The following is a 21,423-nucleotide window of genomic DNA, read 5'->3' on the forward strand; positions in this document are numbered from 1 at the left end:
AGCACAAGAGTTTTTGAATAAACCATAGAAGTTCTGATGCATTTAAGATCAGAGTTCTCTTTTCAAGAAAAAAAGAGGAAGGACTCAAATAAATAAAATCACAAATGAGAGAGGACAAATAACCAACATCAGAGAAGTACAGACAGTTGCAAGAAAATATTATGAAAAACTACATGCCAACAAATTAGACAACCTAGAAGAAATGGATAAATTCCTAGAAATGTATTACCTACCAGGATGCCTCTGTATCTCAGTGGTTGAGCGTCTACCTTCAGCTTAGAACGTGATCCCAAGGTGAGATTGAGATTGAGTCCCATGTCGGGCTCCCTGCAGGGAGCCTGTTTCTCCCTCTGCCTATGTCTCTGTCTCTCCCTCTGTGTCCCTCATGAATAAATAAATAAAAGCTTAAAAAAAAAAAACGGAATCAAGAAATATACCAAAACTGAATCAAGAAACATATTAATATACTTAGGAATAAACTTAACCAAGACAGTGAAAGACCTGTACTCTGAAAACTATAAAGCTCTGATGAAAGAAATTGAAGATGCCACAAAGATATGGAAAGACATTCCATACTCATGGATTGGAAGAACAAATATTGTTAAAATGTCCATATTACCCAAAGCGATCTACTCATTTAATGCAATCCCTATTGAAATACCAACAATACTTTTCACAGAACTAGGACAAACAATTCTAAAATTTGTATGGAATCTCAAAATACCTTGAATATCCAAAGCAATCTTGAAAAAGAAAAGCAAAGCTAGAGACATCACAATTCTGGAATTCGAATTATATCACAAAGCCATAATAATGAAATCAGTCTGGTACTGGAACAAAAATAGACACATAGATCAATGGAACAGAAGAGAAAAAAAAAACAGAAATCAACCCAAAATTGTATGGTCAATTAATCTTTAACAAAACAGGAAAATATACCCAATGGAAAAAGTTTCCCGAAACACTTGGTTTCGGAAACTGGACAACTATATGCAAAAGAATGAAACTGGACCACAGTTTTACACCATACCCCAAAATAAATTCAAAATGGATGAAAAACCTAAATGTGAGACCTGAAGTCATAATAATCCCAAAAGAAAACACAGGCGATAATTTCTCTGACATCAACTATAGCATCTTTTTTCTAGATAGGGTCCCTGAGGGAAGGGAAACAAAAGCAAAAATAAACTATTGGAATTGCATCAAAAGAAAAAGTTTCTGCACAGTGAAGAAAGCAATTAAGAAAACTAAAAGGCGGGGATCCCTGGGTGGCGCAGCGGTTTGGCGCCTGCCTTTGGCCCAGGGCGCGATCCTGGAGACCCGGGATCGAATCCCACATCGGGCTCCCGGTGCATGGAGCCTGCTTCTCCCTCTGCCTGTGTCTCTGCCTCTCCCTCTCTCTGTGTGACTATCATAAATTAAAAAAAAAAAAAAAATTAAAAAAAAAAGAAAACTAAAAGGCAATCTACCCAATGGGAGAAGATATTTGCAAATGACATATCTCATAAAGAGTTAGTATCCAAAATACATCAAGAACTTATTAACCTCAACACCCCACCAAAACAAATAGTCCAATTAAAAAATGGGCAGAAGACACAAACAGGCATTTGTCCGAAGAAGACATCCAGATGGCCAACAGACACATGAAAAGATGCTCAACATCACTTATTATCAGGGAAGTAATTCAAAACTATAATATTATCTTACACCTGTCAGAATGGCTAAAATCAGCAACACAAGAAACAATAGGTATTGGCAAGGATGCAGAGAAGGGGGAGTCCTCATTCACTGTGGGTGGGAATGCAAACTGCTGCAGCCACCTTGGAAAAGAGTATGAAGTTTCTTCAAAAAGTTAAAAATAGAACTAACCTACCATCCAAGAATCACACTGCTGGGTATTTACCCAAAGAATACAAAAACACTAAATCAAAAGGATACAAGCACTCCTATGTTTATAGTAATATTGTTTACAACTATAGAAGCAGCCCAAGTGTCCACTGATTGGTAACTTAGCCATAAAAATGAATGAAATCTTGCCATTTGTAACAACGTGGGTGGAGCTAGAGAGCATAAGGCTAAGTGAAATAAATCAGTCAGTCAGAGAAAGTCAAATACCATATGATTTCAGTCATATGTGGAATTTAAAAAAGCAAACAAAAGAGCAAATGGGGAAAAAGAGAAAGGAGACAAATGAAGAAACAAACTCTTAACTATAGTGAACAAAGTGATGGTCACTAGAGGGGAAGCAGGTGTGAGGATGGAGGAAATAGGTGATGAGGATTAAGGAGTGCACTTGTGATGAGCATGGAATTGTTGATTGTATAGAATTGTAGAATTGTTGATCACTATATCATACACCTGAAACTAATATAATACTGTGGTCATGGTATATAATTGGAATTAAAAAAAAAGAAGCAGAGTCCTCCAAGTGTGAGATTGTTCACCATGTAGTACCAAGAAGCAAAAGGATAAACAGATCAACATTCATGGAGCCTTTAGCTTTGGAATTATGATTTTTGAAATAAAAAGAAAGATTGGGGCAGCATGAAGGCAGAAGGTGGAGACTTTCTATTATTTCTATCATGTATCATATTAGCTATCTCTTACAGTGTAACAGGTCACTCCAAAATGTAGTGGCTTAAAACAACACACTTATTACATGAAGGTTCTTACAGGTCAGATATCTGGGCGCAGCTGAGCTGGGCCCTTTCCTTCAGGATGTCTCAGGAGGCTGCTAGGGTCCCTCCCAGAGAAGACTGGGGAAAACTCTGCTCATGTGTGAGGTTGTTGGTGGGGTTTAGTTGGACTGAGTTTCTCAGTTCCTTATTGACTGTTGGCTGAGGGGCTATCCTCAGCTCCTTGCCATGGAGACCTGTCCAACTGGGCAGCTTGCTTCATTAAAATCCATGAGAGTGAAAATACTAGAACATGAGATCATCCAACTATTTTAGAAGTCTGACTGCCATTTGTATGAAGTAAGACTTTATATTTTATATCATAGCATTTCAAATTCACATTAAATAAATAAACCCTCATTGGCTGAAAGAACCCAATAGTGCTTAGAGTTGGCAAATATGTATATTAAAAGGGTACTTGTGAATTATCTATCCTATATTTTTATATTAATTTAAGGTAAATGTTTTCAGAGACAGTCTTAGAATAAATCAGTGCTGTGCAAGACAGTGTTAGACCAGGTAGTTCCCCAAAACAAGAAAGTGCAAGCCTGGGAGACAGGAAAAGACAACTCCAAACACCGATCTGTCACGTAGTATGTCAGGTGGTATGAGCACCCCGAAAGCCTCCTCATGCTGTCCAGCTAACTATTCAACCAAAGGTAACTCCTATCCTGACCATGGCAGGTTTTTACCCATTTTTGAACTTCAGATCAATGGATACATGCTGTAAGTATTTTTGTGTGTGTGTATTTCTGGCTTTTTCTGGTCATCACTATGTTTGTGAGATTCAGCTATGGTGTTACATAAGAGCTGTAGTTCATTCATTTTCATTATGTTTTATTGTAGTTTCGTATATGAATATGTCCTAATTTATCCATTCTATCGAGGTTCTTTATATGTATTTTTGTTTGTTTTTTGCTATTATGAATAGTGCTGTTCTTTCTCCATATTTGTACATATAGAACTATTGATTTTATAGTTATTTGATTTATGTTATAGTTTATTGATTTACTTTATTTTATAACGTAAGGAATAACGTTGCTAGGTGATAGGAATGTATATGTTCAGCTTAAAAGGTAAGGACAGCTTACCAAAGAGGTCTATACTCTTCCCAGCAGTGTGTGAAAGTTCCTGGTGCTCCACAGCCTCACCAGAGTTGGCATTGTCAATCTTTAGAATTTTAGCCAATTTGGTAGAGTGTTATATATCTAAATGTGAATTTAATTTGCATTGTCCATTTATTAATGAGATTGAGTGACTTTTCATATATTTATTGGCTAATTGTATATCACATTTTCTGATGCTTATGTTTCGTATGTATCTTCTTCCACTCTGTAGCTTTTTGTTTGTTTTTTTTTTAATTCTCCTAATGTATTTTAATAAATGGAATGTCTTTTTTTTAAGACATTTATTTTATTTATTTATTTATTTATTTATTTATTTATTCATTTGACAGGGAGAGAGAGAGAACACAAGCAAGGGGAGCAGCAGGCAGAGAAAGAGGGAGAAGCAGACTCCCTACCAAGCAGGGAGCCCGATGTGGAGCTCCATCTCAGAACCCCAAGTTCATGACCTGAGGGGAAAGCAGACACCTCGCTGACTGAGCTAAAATAGATAAATGGAATTTTAAAATTTTAATGTAGTCCAACAACATATAACTTCTTTTATAATGGTTCCTTTAGTGATTTATGGTTCCTTTAGTGATTTATATGTTCTGTTTGAGAAATCTTTCCCTGTTGTAAGTACCTGAAGATGTCCTCTTATATTATTGTGTAGAAACTTCATTGTTTTGCTTTTTACATTTAGATCTACCATCCATCTGTAATTGGTTTTTTGTATACTGTGAGGTGGAGGTCAATTTTCTTCTTTCTTTGCTTTTTTTTAGGATTTTATTTTTAAATAATCTCTACACCCAAAGTGGGGCTCAAAGTCGCAAATTCCAATATCAAAAGTTGTACACTTCACTGACTGAGCCAGCCAGGAGCCCCATTTTTTCCTATATGGGTATCTTTCATTGAAAAAAAAATATTTTTTTCTTTGCAATGCCTCCATTTGTGCATGTACATGCATGCGTCTCTTCCTTGATTTTTTTGTTATGTTCCATTTGTCCATTCTTGCACCAATACCACTTTGTCTTAATTACTGTAGCTCTGTAATAAGTCTTGGTATCTACTAGGATGAATTCTCCCACCTAGTTCCTTAATATTATCATGCCTAATTTGTATTTTAATATACATTTTATAATCAATTTGTGAATTTCAAAACAGCAAACTTGACTGGATTTTGACTGGAATTTCACAAAATCCATAGGCCATTTCTGGTGAGAATTAACCTCTTTATGATACTGAGTTTTTCAACTCTGAAATGTTACATCCTGGCCTTGTTTAGATTTTCTTTATTTCCTCTCAACAAGTTTTCTATGTGCAGGTCTCATACATCTTTAAATAGATTTATTCTTAGGAATATAATTTTTTGATGTTCCTGTAAAAGATATAATTTAAATTTTATTTTCTCTTTGTTGGTGATAAATAGAAATATATCTATTTTTGTTCATTAATTTTATGTCCAGAGACCTTGCTAACGTCTTATATTAATTCAAATAGTTTAATCTCCGGATTTTTTGGATGTTTTTAAAATCTAGATTATGTCATTCATAAATAATGAGCTTCATTTTTTCCTTTGAAGTCTTATGTCATGTATTGTGTGTATATGTATATATGCTTTTATGTATCTTTACACTTTTCCTGTTACACTGATTATAACCTCTATATTTTTTTCCCTATAATTGGTGATAGATTCTTGTTATATTCCTAGTTTCAGAAGGAAAGTTTATATTGTTCATGACGTTTATTCTGGTATCTTTTGGACACCGTTTATCAGATTAAGAAAGTTACCTTTTATTCATGATTTGCTGAGAGTTTTTCTCCTACAGATGAGCGTTGAATTGTATCACATGCTTTTTCTGCATTTACTGAGATCATCATTTGATTTTTCTCCTTTAGTTTATAAACATAATTAATTATATTGATTCTTTTTTGAGTGTTTAAGCAACTTTGCATTCCTGAACCTAGTCAGGTTGGTCAACTTGTACTACTTTATACATCACTGAATTTACTTTGCTATTGTTTTGCTCAGAATTTTCACATCTATGTTCATGACTTATAATTTTTGTTCTTTTCTGTGAAGTTTTGGAATCAATGTTATGTAGGCCTCAGAAAATGAGTTGACAAGTATTTCCTCCTTTTCTTACACCTGGAAGAATTTTCATTGCTATTGTTTCTTCTTTTAAACTTTGGGAAAATACATCATAAAGCTATTGAGACTACAGTTTTCCTTGCAGGACTGGAGGGGTTTTGTTTTGAATTATTTTAAATTACTTAAATTATTACTTTGTGATTTATTTTAAATAATAATTATATATTTAAGTCACCAATTTTTTATCAATGTTTGTAAATACTGTCTTTTTTATAGAATTGTGCTTCTTTATCTGAATTTTAAAATATTTATCAGCATAATGTACAAAATATTGTTTTTGTCTTTTTAACATCTTTAGGATCTTTTTGTTCCTGATACTAAGTAATTGCCAATTCTTTCTTTTTTTCTTGTTTGGATTCACCAGGGGTTTTTGCATTTTATTAGTTTTTCCAAATTTCCAACTTTAGTTTTTGTTTATTGCTTTTTGAGTGTACTTTTCACAAAACTTTGAATAGCCGTTCTTTTCCCCCACCACCCTCTCTGCCAACCACTTTCTTTGGATTTAATTCTTTCTACCTTTTTCTCATATTTCTACCTAACCTTTTTCCAATATTTTGGATGTTTTGATCTCATTTTTTAAAATGAGTTTATTTATTTGAGAGAGAGACAGATAGAGACAGCACAAGCAGGGAGGAAGGGAGAAGCAGCCTCCCCATTGAGCAGGGAGTCCGATATGGGGCTTGATCCCAGGACCCTGGGATCATGACTTGAGCCAAAGTCGGATGCTTAACTGACTGAGCCACCCAGGCACCTGATCTTGTTTTTTTTTTAGCCTTTCTGTTTTAACATATATGTGGTAATATATTTTGTTTTTAGTCTTTCAAAACGGCTTTTGCTGCATCTCATAAGTTTTGAAAAACCTTATTTCACTCTTACAGTTTGAAATATTTTCTGATTTCTATTATAAATTCCTCTTGGATTGATGAATTTGAAGTGAAATATTTAATCTGCAAACATTTGGGGATTTTCAGTTGTCTTTTTGTATTTGATTTGTAGCTTAATTCTATTGCAGCCAGAGGGCATATCCTGTGTAATTTCAATTCTGTGACATTTGTTTCTTTATGATCCACCATGTGGTTAGTTTTCTACATGTTCCATGTGTGCCCACCAGAGAAGAACGTGTACCCTCCAGTCACTGGGTGCAGTATGTAACACACGTCATTCAGCCAACTTTGTTAATCTTCCAAATCTTCACCAAACCTTCCATGTTGTTACAATATTTTATCTAGTTCTATCAATTACTAATAGGTATTTAAAAATCTCCCTTGATTATAGATTTGCCAGTTCTCCTTTTTTTCTGTCAATTTTTGCTTTCTATATTTTTGAGGCTATGTTGTAGATACACTAACATGAGAACTTTTATGTCTTTTTGGTGAATGTGATCTCTCAGAACTATGAAATATCAATCTTTATCTTTAGTACTGTTTAATGTACCTTTATCTGATATCAACATGGCATTTGCACATATATTATTTTTCTATCTTTTGTCAGTAACTCTGTGTCCTTCTATATAAGGAAAATCTTCTTAAAGATAGATTTTTAAAAAATTATTTATTTATCCATGAGAGACATACAGAGAGAGGCAGAGACACAGGCAGAGGGAGAAGCAGGCTCCCTACAGGGAGCCCAATGTGGGACTTGATCTCAGGACCCCGGGATCACACCCTGAGCCCAAGGCAGACGCTCAATCACTGAGCCACCCAGGTGTCCCTTAAAGATAGATTTTAATTCAATCAGGCAAATGTTATCTTTTAAATGGAATAGGGTTTTTTGTCTAAAATTAAGGTAATTATGAAATTTCAAGTTATATTACAAAGCAGCATTACTTAAAACAGTATAATACTGGGACAAAACTAGACACTTAGATCGAGAATACAACAGAAAACGCAGAAAAAACCCCCACAATTATATGGTCAATTAATCCTTGACAAAGGAGGAACAAACATACAATGGTGAAAAGACAGTATCTTCAACAAATGGTACTGAAAAAACATGGACAGCAACATGCAGAATGAAACTGGACCATTTTCTTTCACCATACACAAAAATAAACTCAAAATGGATTAGAGACCTAAATGTGAGACCTGAAACCATAAAAGTCCTTGAAGAGAGCATGTGTAGTAACATCTCTGATGTTGGACATAGCAACATTTTCCTAGGTAGATCTCCTGAGGGAAGGGAAGTAAAACAAAAATAAACTATTGAAAGTACATAAAAATAAAAAGTTTCTGCACAGCAAATGCTCAATAAAACTTAAAGGCAACCAGCTGAATGAAAGAAGATATTTGTAAATTATGTATCTGGTAAAAGGTTAGTATCCAAAATATACAAAGAACTGATGCAACTCAACACTCAAAAACCAAATAATCCAATTAAAAATATGCAGATGACAAGAACAGGCATTTTTCCAAAGAAGACATCCAGATGGCCAGCAGACACATGAAAAGATGCTCAACATCACTTATCATCAGGGAAATGCAAATCAAAACTATAATGATATATCACCTCACACCTGTCAGAATGGCTAAAATCAACAACACAAAAAACAATGTTGGTGAACATGTGGAGAAATAGAAACCCTCATGCACTGTTGGTACAGACACTGTGGAAAACAGTATGAAGGTTCATCAAAAAATTAATAATACAACTACCCTACAATCCAAGAATCACACTTGGATTTGGGTATTTACCCAAAGAATACAAAACCCATAAATTGAAAAGACACATGCAAGTGTTCATTGATAGATAGATGAATGAATAGATAAGAAATGGAATGTATACACAATGGAATATTATTAAGCCATAAAAACAAATGAAATCTTGCCATTTGCAACAACATAGGTGGAACTAGAGAGTATAGTGCTGAGCAAAATAATTCAGTCAGAGAAAGACAAATACCATATGATTTCACTCAATTGTGGAATTTAAGAAATGAAACAAATGAGCAAAGGTAAAAAAAAAGAGGCAGAAAGGCAAACCAAAAAACAGACTTGAGAATATTTTTCTTGTGTAAAGAATTCTATGGCCTTAGGCAGTTATTTCAGCATCCTGAAGTTATTACTCATTCTCCTGTTTGCGGGGTTCTGTTGTCCATTGAATGCTCAGCCATCATTTATACTGCTACTTTTCTGAAGGTAACATGTGTTCTTAAAAAATCCGTTTAATTTCATTGTTGTTAGTAGTTAGCTGTTTTACTATGATGTGCCTAGGAGTGGTTTTCTTTGTATTCATCTTGCTTGGGGTTCATGATTTTTTAAAACTATGGGCTCATATCTTTCATTGGTTTTAAAAATGCAGGTGGCTAAGCTGGAAGCATTACCAATTCCAAACTATCTGACTTCAGAGGCAGAGACCACTGGAAGCCCCGCTGATAGGGCTGGACTATTTCCAGTTCAACTCTACTACTCTTCAGAATCCCAACTGTAAGCCTAGGGCTTACAAGGGCCCATCTTGCTTAGTGGATCTGGTTTCCAGTATTGTATTCCTAGTCCTTGAGTCCAAAATTCTGCTCAGTATCTGTCCAAAAGCAACATCTGTGCTTTTGGAATTAGCAGATACCTCTGAGGACAAGTGGCTGCAAATTCTTACCTCACTTCTCTCAGTTTTGTCTCTCAGATTTTGACAATGTAATTTTTCTCCCTCCCTATCTCTGATGCATTCAAACAAATGTGGTATTAAATCTTTATCTAGCATTTCTAGATTTCTAGTTCTTTTTTTAGATTTATTTATTTATTTATTCATGAGAGATGCAGAGAAAAGGCAGAGACATAGAGGGAGAAGCAGGCTCCCTGCAGGGAGTCCAATGTGGGACTCGATCCCAAAACTCCCAGATCACACCCTGAGCGGAAGGCAGATCTCAACTACTGAGCTACCCTGGTGTCCTTCTAGGTGTTTTCTGCAAATAGATTGATCAGTACCACCTATTCAATCATAGCAGGAAGCAAAATATTCTTTAAGTTTCAAATATAGCATTTCAATTTTTCGTTTTTTTTTTTCTAAACTCTGAAGTCTCTGAGAGGAGAAATTATCTTATTCATCTTGGTGTGGCTAGCACTCAACAAAGAACTTGGAATACAATACAGGATTATTAGATATTTGTTGAACTAATGAATAAACACAGATTCTGCTTGGGATTGGTGGCAATTATGCTAATTATTTTTACCCTTTACCAGAAATTGAAAGATTGTTACTCATGAATATATATATATATATATGGTATATATACCAAGGGCAGGGCAGTAAGAACTGTCTCCCTTATGTGTAGTCATTTGGTTAATTTAGATCAACAAAAATTTTTTGATAGATCGACAAAAATGTCATTGATATTGTTTAGAATTGCTAATAGTGATTATCACATATAAAGCACATGATTTTCATTATTCTTTGTTTTAAAATTCAATAAAAAAGGATGTCTGTCTGCAATCTAGGGTGGACTGCTCCTACCAGATAACCCCTAGTGTGCCAGGGCTCATGACAGTAGAGGCAAGTGAGATGGTAGTGGGGGACATCCAGCTGGAGAGGAGTGTGTCCAAGTAAGTTAGGGGGGTGAGCTTTGACACACTTCATGCCCCCTGACTGTCCTACCTTTTACTGAGACTCAGGGAAATATTTCTCTGGATTAGATTGTTTTTAACTACACTTCTACTGATGAGATGGGCCAGATCACGGTTGGCAAATGTTAAAGAATTACTTGCTCCAACTGGAGGGATCCCATGTTTGTGTTTGCTTCCCATACTGGATTATTATTATTTTTTAAATTTTTATTTATTTATGATAGTCACAGAGAGAGAGAGAGAGAGAGAGGCAGAGACACAGGCAGAGGGAGAAGCAGGCTCCATGCACCGGGAGCCGGATGTGGGATTCGATCCCGGGTCTCCAGGATTGCGCCCTGGGCCAAAGGCAGGCGCCAAACTGCTGCGCCACCCAGGGATCCCCCCATACTGGATTATAAGCTCTGTTGAAGACAGAGACATTCATTGTTGTCTGTTCCATAGCATCAACTCTGTTACCGCAGAGAATTGGTGCTCAGAAATGTTAGTTACTTTGAATGATTCCCCCATGTTGTTTCACACACAAAACAAATACATTCATTAAATTTTTAATTCTTAAAACTCAGAATAATGTAAAGTATAAGTTTTTAGGGAATATATGACATCCAGTTGAAAGGCCCCTTTGTCTCCTGGGATAAAATTTTAAGAAAAATTGGTAATATGTAAATTAGAGGACCATTATTTGTTTAAAAGAGGAGGGAAACATGTATTTAAAAAATAGATGGTTTTATTTCATGAAGAAAATGAGACAGAGATTAGTGAGCAGCAAGCCTACACAGTAAAGGGAATTACCACACACACATCAAGAGATGAGCACACGAAATTCAAAGACAGACTGACTTGTGTCAGAAAACTTTGGACACACAAAGCTCAGCTAAGAACACATTTCTCTTTAGTTCTGCTCTTATTTACCTGTTATTTTAGATGTTTGCAGACAATGAAGTTCACCTAAACAGATATCTAGAACACATGGCCACATTAAAGAAAGCAATTTGAACCCCTTGTGTCTATGATTGCCTTTGCCTAAGCAATAAGTCAGCTGTTTGACATCTCTGAGCCAGGTATTAAGAGTGTGGCTTTTTTTTTTTTTTTTTTTTTAACGTTTATCAATACCAAAGGTTAAGGTATCCAGTACTGTTTCCATTCATCCTTAGTTACGGAGTCATTCTGATCCTAAAATTCTTATATTCTTTATATTCTTAAGCATTCCTTACTTTTTATCCTCATAAATTTGTCCTCATTGTAAATGAAAAGCTCATTGATAAGTTTGTGTTATTCTAATTAACTATCTTAGTCATTCACACTATTCACTAAATATTTTGGATTCTCCACCATTTCAGAAATGTTGGTAGAACTGAATTTCTCAAATAGCACAATCTCATCCTTTTTTATGGTTGTGTAATATTCCATCATGCATATACACACCACATTTTCCTTATCTATTCATTGGGGTATATTTAGGTTGCTTCCATGTCTTGGCTATTATAAATAATGCTGTGATAAACATAGGAATGCATATATCTTTTTTTAAAGATTTTGTTTATTTATTCATAAGAGACACAGAGAGAAGAGAGAGAGAGAGAGAGAGAGGCAGAGACACAGGCAGGGGGAGAAGCAGGCTCCACGCAGGGAGCCCGATGTGGGACTCAATCCTGGGTCCCCAGGATCAGGTCCTGGGCTGAAGGCAGTGCTAAACCGCTGAGCCACCCAGGCTGCCCTAACTTTTTGAATTAATGAGTTTTTAAAGAGTTAGTGTTTTTATTTTCTGTGGGCAAATATCCAATAGTGGAATTATTGGGTCATATGGTATTTCTATTTTTTGAGGAGCCTCCATACTGTTTTTCACAATAGCTGCACCAGTTTGCATTCCCACCAACAGTGCACAAGGGTTTCTTTTTCTCCACATTCTTACTAATGCTTGTTGTTTCTTGTCTACTTGATTTTAGCAATTCTAACAGGTGTAAGGTGATAGGTGTAAAGGGACAGATGGTAGCTACACTTATGGTAAACATAGCATAACTTATAACCTTGTCAAATTACTAAGTTGCACACCTGAAACTAATGTAACATTGTGTGTCAACTATACTCAAATTAAAAAAAAAAAAAACACCTTGTGGTTTTAAGCCACTAAGATTTTGGGATTGCTTATTACTATGCTTCATCAGTCAGGCAAGTAGGGCACAAACACATAATAAGGTGGAGGGAAAGAGAAAGAGAGAGGACTGGGTTATCTTTTGTGGGCTGGCTAGGCAAGTCTGAAATCCTCAGTGTAGGCTGTGGAACAGGTAGACAGGAACCCAGTCATAAACTGGTGCTACAGTCCACAGGTAGGATTTCTTCCTCATCAGGATGTCTTTAATTCTGCTCCTATGGCCCTTCACCTGAATGAATCAGGCCTAATTAGATTTTTTTTATTTTTTATTTTTTATTTTTTTTATTTTTTTATTTTTTATTTTTATTTTTATTTTTATTTTTATTGGTGTTCAATTTACTAACATACAGAACTAATTAGATTATCTAAAGCAATCTTCCTTACTTAAACTGATGATCGACTTTAATCACATCTACAAAATATCTTCCCAACAACCCCTTTGGTTAATGTTTACTGAATACCTGGGGGCTATCACCCATCTGAACAGACATGTACAACTGAGCATCATGCTGGTGTGACATAATTAGCCTACCCTAATTACATGAAAATATTAAATTAGCAAGATTTAACTGTCAGTAGATCTTAGACTTAAATGATCTACCTCATGCATCCTTTTCACATACATGATGACAAACTGGCTGAGTGACAAGATTCAAAATAAGAACTTTATTTTCAACCCATAAATGAAATGCTAGTTTTTGTGGCATTCTTTTCACTTTTGAATTGGTGTCCACAACAGGTTTCCATATGAAATGGAACACAAAAACTGTTGACCTTCTGATATTACCAATCCCTACCCGACTATAGTAGGGAAAGATGCCAGGCTAACTATGCCTTGACTGCCCCAGTTTCTCTGGTCCCTCATGGCAACATGAAGACCTGTCTTCCCTCTTTAGACTGCTTGGGACAGTGTAACTTTCATCTTCCACCAATCTTCCTGTAAGCTATCCACTTGCTCTAAGTATTCACCATATTATTAGCAATTTTTGCATTTATTAAGTCAATCAGAATATGTATTTAAAAACAATTTCTAAATTTATAACACATCTGTCTCTGCTTAACTCAGTATGTGTTCTATGCCTCATTTTCCTCATATAGTTTAAAAACAAAGATGGATTTGGGCTTCAAGATTAATTTTTCTCTTAGTTCCAACAGTCACTGTGTCTATGGAGTAGTCATCTCCTGAATGGATTTTTCATCTGTGTCCTCAGTGGCTTTTGTTCATCTTGATGAGTCCAGCATATTTGGCAACAACTGATTCTATGTTCACATTTGCAGAGTGGATCCAGGTGATTTACTGTGGAGATGGCTAGTTTGGGTCCGTGTCTAATTAAGACATAGTTGCTACATCACTTTTGTTACCTCCTCAGGATATTCTCCTGGGAATAGCTGTAACTTTGAGAAGTGTGTTAGGCCCCTCTGGATGTAAGTAAGGAACAGACACACAGTCAGGTTATCTCAATTAATGTGAGTTTATTTGTGTTGATACACAAGAAAATATGAAAGATAAGAAAACAACCCAATAATCACAAAGTCCAGCCTTATCATTCAGGGATCAATCCTTACTCCAGTAACCTAAAAGCAGATGGGGTGAGTCAATAAGAACACTGGGTGTCTCACCTGCAGAAGTGTGCTGTTACTGCTCTAAGGTTGCATCATTAGAGTGACTTCACTCCTTTCTATTTTGGCTGCTCTTACTACTGCCAATTTCCTTTCTATATCTCATATTCAGAGTCCTTATAAAGGAGGGCTCTGGATGGTGGGGTCAGATGCCATCCAACAAGAACACAACTGCTGGATTCATCTCTCTTCCTAGGCCACCCTCTCACCCATAACTGAGTTTCTTTGAGTCATGGTACAGTTGGCTGTGGCCAGTGAGGAGTGTTCATGTGACAGAAACGTTTTTCTGCTCATGTAGGAGATATGGATATGGTCTCTAGGAAAACTATAGAACCAGCCAGGAAGTATGGATAATAATACACGGCTTTACTCCTGGGGACAAAAGACCTTTTGTTTCTCGTGACACTTTCTTATGGAGGATTTCCAAAGTGCTCTATCAATGCCATAACTTCCTTGAAACTATGGTGTTGCCATTCTCTTACTACATTTTTTGGGGGGAGAATGTTGCCTTGAGTAACATGTACTTTCTAAAGAAGTTGGTAATTTCCACTTCTAAGCAAAAATAAGTGAAATTGTAGATTAAGCTCTGAATCACATGAATGTTGTTGGGTCATATTTTCTGAGATGTCTTTAAAGATCTTCCTCTGTAATACTGGAAAGTCACAGATAATTTCAATATTTTTAATCCTGGAAGTTGAGGTTGTACTCCCAAGATCTGTTGTATACTTATGTTGGGAAACTTTAAATTAGAAACCAGATTTTTCCATGTTTGTGTCTTACAAGGATCTCAGTATTTCTCAACCATTCCTAAGATTTTTTTCACCCATGGAAGATAGTAGAGTCCATAAAGGAATTAACAATTTTTTAACGTCTGGGGCCAGAAGGAATGGATTTGCTAGCCAGATATCCACTTTGTAAAAGGAGAAATTTTTTCCTAATTATTCTATGAAATAAAAATAAATCATAGATAATCTTTGCTCTTACTATAATTTAATTGGACTCCTTGCACACCATTGTCTCCCATTAGATTGTTAGGCCATTTTTTTTAAACCTGAAATTCCAGGATTCAGAAGCAGCTGATAAAATCAAATTATAATTGACTACTGTAGATTAATCAAATTGGCTTTGTTAAGCCTTTGTTAAGCTCTCAAATGACAGCTATTAAGTATGCCTCTTCAGATTTCATCCCTGTATAAAAAGGGTACCCACCATGGACATTCTTTCAGAGAAAAGATGTCTCAAATCCAAGTTACTCTAGCAAATCAACAAAACTGTACTCTGTGTGGGTCTTGTGGAAAGGGACTGTAGTCACCACTCCTGATGTGGTGGCTCGAGGAGGTCCTCAACTTCTGAGTGGCCAAATAGGAAGGGAATTTGTACATTTGGAGTGGTTGATTTGGATGGCTTTCAAGGAATCCTCTAGATCTGAGATTCAATTTGAGTCTGTTGAGCAGACACCAGGTGTATTTGATTATAGGTTGAAGCCTGGGAATAATAGAATGTGGTGGGTAAGTGCATGAGGCAGCTGAGCTCATACTCTTTTTCTGTCACTGAGCCAGAGTGTATGGTCTGGAAGCTGAAGAGAAAAATAAAGCCTCATTTCACGGAACAAAAAAACCATATAATGTTTACTTTTGAAAAAATCGAGCATTTGGTTATATGAAAGGTTTGAGAATTTTAATGATGCCCCCAAATTCAGCCCTTTGTCATACCAATTTATTTAGGGATCTTAAGGTTAATAGTATAGATATGTCCAGGTACAACTTTATCCTGTTTACATAAAGAAACATGAAAAATCCAAGATATCCTTTGTAACAGAGTCAGAGTTTAGTAGTTGAACGTAACAGAAGAAAATGCGGAATAGCCTATTAAATCTCTCATTTCTTTTCAGGGAATTGCCAAAAGAAGCAGAAGTGATCAGTGACCTTTTTTAGAACTCTGTAAGTACAAGATTGCTGATGGGTCAAAAATAAAAAAAAAATTCAGTTTTTGCTATTTCAAGAAGCTTCTGAAGAATGCCTATCTAGTCACCATAAAAAGCAGTATCTTCATAATTCAGCCACTGGATGGGAAGTCTCTCAAACAGGAAAGGCAGGCAATGAACTGGAGTTGACTTCAGGGCTATTAAAATGTCTCCAGCAATTTAAATCAATAAGGTAAAAATGATGAATAGCTATTTGGTTACCAGCATATAAAAGAAAAAGAAAAAGCTAAATCACAGCAAGTGGAAAAATGCTGAATATGGGTTCATTTATCCAATCTACTGTAGGCCAAATGGACATTATTATATGAATTTCCCCCTTCAAAAGGCTTATAATAAAGTGCACCAGTCATTGAGAGTAAGTACAGAAATCCAAAGAATCGAACATTTGTCCACAATGTATGGGGCTGTTCATTAGGGACTGCATCTGCACAACCAATAGCAAAGTGTCTATCATTTCAGAAGAGAATTGTCCCATTGCAAGTGAAGGCAGCTCTTTACAACCCTTAAATGTTAAAGATAATAGAATGAATTTTGGACAGAGAAACTCACACAAGTGATTATACATATGAAAAAAAGGCAGATTCTGGGATAGAATTCCTGAGACAGACGGACCCTGGGTCTGATCTTATCAAGAAATTCTTATAGTCTCTTTATTTTGTTTTCCCCTGGAATTTAGTTCAATAAAATCTTCTAAAAACAAACAGAATGAATCAAAGTCACTTGAGAATAGCCACAGGCTGGTGGGAAATGAGCTTCTGTCGGTCCCAGGTTCAGCGAGGCACTTTGAACAAATCAGTAACTGCAGTAACAAAACACAGTTTTAAAAGGGTAAGATCAACCAACAATGTGATCAGACCCATCTCACTGAGAACCAGTTCAGCAGTGAGACACACCAGAGCACAGGAACAGCCTGCATAGAGAAAGGTGCCCAGAGCTACACTGATGTACAGTTTTCCACAGCTCTTTTGTTTTTTTTTACTGGGTCTGCTTTGACTTTTAGACACGAGTTTTCATGCTATGTGCCACGACACTGTGGAAATCCATGAACATCTATTTTGAGGTCCTTTAAAGACAGTGGGGACATTTTCAGTGTGCCTCGCTTCTATCATTATCAGGTATCCAAAGCATGGCATTCAGAGAGCATGGATATCATCCAGAACGTTCCACTTCCTCTCCGGTGGCTTGATAAGCTGTGATTTACTTAGCTGATACACTGGTAGCCAGTGGCAGTGCAGAGGGGGCCAACAGTGTTAATGTTTGACAGTGTGTGTCAATGACTTGATTTGGGGGTGCTCAGTGCTATGTGGCTTGGGAGGACAGCAGGCTACACAAAAGCTGTTTCATGCATATTTTTGACTGGACGGCCCATCAGAAGGTCTTACTGGACCCCACAGTAAGCAGAAGTATTCTCGTAGAGTGAATCACCATTTAAAAATCAATGTTTGAGAATAAATAAGGCACTTGGTTAATGTAAGTGGCACAGAAATCTAAACTATGGTCTTGAATTGTGTTTGCATTCATTTTCATATTCCCCTTTGGGAAATAACTCCTGGAATATTTATGGAGAAAACAGTGGAAGTTAGCAGTTAGCCTCTTGCTCCTAATTGCTCCAAGGACATCATTAGATTGTCTCAAATTGTTTTTATTTTGCCTTTTATCTCTCTTGGGAAATAATTCAAGGGGGAATGGAAGTTGTTTGTCTATGTAGCAAAGACACGGAGTCAGAAAAGAGGAAGGCCACTCCTAGAGGAGTAGATAAAGCATCCAAATGCAAAAGAAAGGTCTGCCGAATTAAATGCTCTCTTAGGAGACCTGGGCCCGTTTAAGACACTCTCTGTGCGGGGCTGTTTTCCTGGCTATCTGGAGGCCAGCATTGCCTCCTGAAGTCAGTGGCCTGGCTGAAGAGGTGGGGCGCTGGGTCAGGGAGGGCTCTGCTGCTGGTGGTGCTGGTGGCACGAAGTCCTGGACACAGTTCCTGGTGCCACCTTATTGATGGTCTCAAAGCGAACTGGTAAAGGCCATCATTTGATAGAGGACACAGTTCTCTCCTATCACATGCAAAAGCAAGGGACAGTGAAAGGGGCCCCATTACACCAAGCCAATGCCTGTCCCATGGCTATGACATACAGTCCAGGAGACAACAGTGCTCTCCCCTTCAGACGTCCTTTCAAACCTAGCCCTGGTTGCTCTTCTTTGCCCAGGATTGAACTCAGGATGTTTGTTTGTCTCCACACCTTGTCTTTGCTTGTTCTTTTGTTTTCTTTCTTTTTAAAATCATTTCCAAAGCAACCCTTACTAAAATGATTGACAGAAACACCCCCCTACTCAAATAAGGACTAGGGATATATGGTAAATATTTAGAGTCTCAGGGCCTGGCCAGTGTTGGTGAATAATTCCATTAGGAATCTCCCAATCCTTCCTGCTGTCTTCACTGATGGGCCATATATCCAGTAAAGCCTATCTTGGAAGCAGCAAGAAAGAAGCTATGTGACTGCTAGCTGACCAACAATGGCCTTTCTACACAAGTCAAACCCACTGGATGAGATTCATAGCTCCTTCCATCACTCAGCTTGGCAGAGTAGAAATAAGTCTCTAGATGTAAAAAATTATAATCGAGATTGCTTTTCTTTGTTCTGAAAACACATATTTATGCTGGTCCTAAAGAACAATTCCTGGCACAATGTCTCATTTTATATGGATGTTACTTATGTCAAAGTGACCCAACGAAATGTTCCATCAAAATGATGACAATCCTGATCTCTAGCACGGTTTCTGAGTTACTGTGTTCACCCACATTTGCAGCTGGAAGCTGTGCATTTGTTTTCCCTTGTAGGTTCTCTGGAAGAACCTGGTATTGATTATTTCAGGATACCACAAAGATTAGTTCAAGAAAAAGATTATACATCACAATGCTTAGCATTTATATAGGTTCTTTTGATTTCAAAACAAGTTATAAATATTTCCTACCGTGACAACATCTACGCGAGGTAGGTGAGTATTACTGTCCCTACATTACCAATAGAAACCCGAGGCCAAAGAGTGCAGGACTCTATTCCAGGCCCGAGGGGGTCAGGAGCAACCTAAAGACTGGCATCCTGATGGCCTCCTGCTCTGGGCTCTAAGGAGGCCATGCCTGTTTCTAGGGTGGCAACGGTCTCCATTAATATAGGGTTATATATTGTATAGATATAAAACAGCAACACACAACGACATTATAGAACAATAATCCAATATTTTTGTTTCTTAGTAAAATATGTTAAGCACAGTATTTAAATTGCATTTCTCTGAAAAGCATTTGGTATATTAAATAGCTCTATAAAGGTTTGCTGGCATACCCTTAACAGCATAATGAATGATTCTAAAGAAATTAAAATCCACAGATGCATAGAGATCTTTCCTTTATAATACCATAAGCTAAACAAAAATGTGAAAAACTACTTTATTCTCATAATGCAGACCTATAGCTTGCTGGATATTTGCAGGTAGCTACCTAATTTATCTGAGCTTGAGACAAAAGATACATATTGCTGGCTGTGGTTTTAAACTATTAATTTGAGGGGGAAATGCAGTTGAATGGTGAAAATTAAAGACTGCTATTTCCACTTGTAATCCATTCTGAGGAATTCATATATTTTCAAAAGACGTCACCATACTTAGAATTAGCATGGAGGTGAACAGAGGGATGCTGATGCTAAAAAAGAACATTCTCTGAGAAGAGAAAATGTACCAAGTAAAAGGTACGGTATCCAGAGATAATGAGCAAGGAGGTAAAAGGGTGGTTTTCAAGAGTGCTGAGGTTGGCATGAGATGTCAGCTGTTCATGCTCAGAGGACTGCAGAGGTCTTGGAGACGGTTTACGGGGTAAATACTTGGCTTGATCAGTCCCTTGGCTGCGGTGAAAGCCTTACTCACCTCTCTAAGAAGCAGTTCTCAGAAGGGTGTGAAAGCGTTTACCTCATGCTAAGCTTTGTTAAGAACCAACCAGGTGAGTTGGCAGGAAAAGTTCTAAAACTAGGAAGGAAGAGGCATCAAAGTCTTAAAATTTGTATGCAAACATAAAAACTAACTTCCAAGCTGAAATGACATTCTCTGTCAGGAGTAACAAATACAAAAGTCCTAAACTGAGTGTACACGCCGCTAAGATACTGTGAGATAAGATATTACATGGCGTTCGGAGAATATTTTTTGTAAGTGTGCTTTTTCCCTAAAAAAGACATATTAAATTGTTTTTCTCTCCTCAAGTCCTTTATATATAAATAGGAAAGACAAGCTGTCCTGTCAGTTTTTCCTTCATGTTATACGCTGGCGGGGTCCTTCGCGCTGGCGCTGTACGTGGCAGTTTTGTTGTTGGGGGGTTTGAGTCTGAACAGGCTGGAGCAGTTGGGCTGTTTGGTAGGCTGCAAGGTCCTGGCATAGGGGGAGTACCAGTCCCTCTCAAACACATCTTTAAGCTGCTTGATGATGCTCCTGTTGTTCCTCACATCTGCTTGGTTGATAACAAGGCCTGTGCCAGCGTTCTGGGTAAAATCATTCCCTACCCAGTCAAAATTGCCTGCAAACAAACAAAGGAGAGAATGGTGCCGAGTTAAAATCCATGGGGGAATAGTCCCCATTTAATGAAACACTGAGCAGACTCCATTAAAAAAAATAAAATGACAGGGAGATTGAATTGTGTTGACAGCTCAGGAAAAAAAAAATCCAAGAGGCTTTACATATGGCATATTAATATTTGCATATTATTTTGGCATTTTCTTCAGATTTGCTCAACTTGAAACTCAAAACAAGGAATCTGCTGGGTTTTTTTGGTAAATGTTATTTCTTATTGACATTCACAAGACACACTAAAAACAGCAACATTTAAAATATATAGGGGTACACTTAAAAATCCTGTGAACAATTACTACCTTCTCAAAGAGACAACGTCTGATTCATATGTACAAATGAGGGAGGGATTCTAGTTACAATGCTTACAAGCCTGAAATCAGAGAAGGAGGATCAGTTCTTATCTGAATACACCAACCTTTCCTTGCTTGGGCTGTAAGTCATCTCGGTTCCAGGATCTGGCTCCTTAGCCCAGAAATCAAGGCAGTTCTATGATACTAGGCTCCCAGAACAGCTGCTTGGTGTTAGGTAGTGTATTGGTTTGCTAGGACTGCTGCAACCAAGTCCCACAGACTGAGTGGCTTA

At 37.1% G+C, this 21,423-nt stretch overlaps 2 protein-coding genes across 7 annotated transcripts in view; one reads left to right on the forward strand and one right to left on the reverse strand.

Moving 5' to 3' along the window:
• The window catches only part of BECN2 (beclin 2), a 157,593-nt gene that overhangs the window by 90,631 nt on the left and 45,539 nt on the right, over positions 1-21,423 (forward strand). For all 3 annotated transcript variants that reach the window (XR_004817655.2, XR_004817656.2, XR_004817657.2), the window contains exon 4: positions 16,144-16,192. The gene's annotated coding sequence lies outside the window, so the exon portion shown is untranslated. The remainder of the gene's footprint in view (positions 1-16,143; positions 16,193-21,423) is intronic.
• Positions 14,086-21,423, reverse strand: part of PLD5 (phospholipase D family member 5) — a 408,683-nt gene continuing 401,345 nt past the window's right edge. For all 4 annotated transcript variants that reach the window (XM_035719400.2, XM_035719401.2, XM_035719403.2 and 1 more), the window contains one exon: positions 14,086-20,788. In XM_035719400.2, the coding sequence (XP_035575293.1) occupies positions 20,532-20,788 (257 nt within the window). In that variant the 3' untranslated portion in view covers positions 14,086-20,531. The remainder of the gene's footprint in view (positions 20,789-21,423) is intronic.

This window comes from Canis lupus, chromosome 7, assembly GCF_003254725.2.
Source record: "Canis lupus dingo isolate Sandy chromosome 7, ASM325472v2, whole genome shotgun sequence".
Classification (NCBI taxonomy): Eukaryota; Metazoa; Chordata; class Mammalia; order Carnivora; family Canidae; genus Canis; species Canis lupus.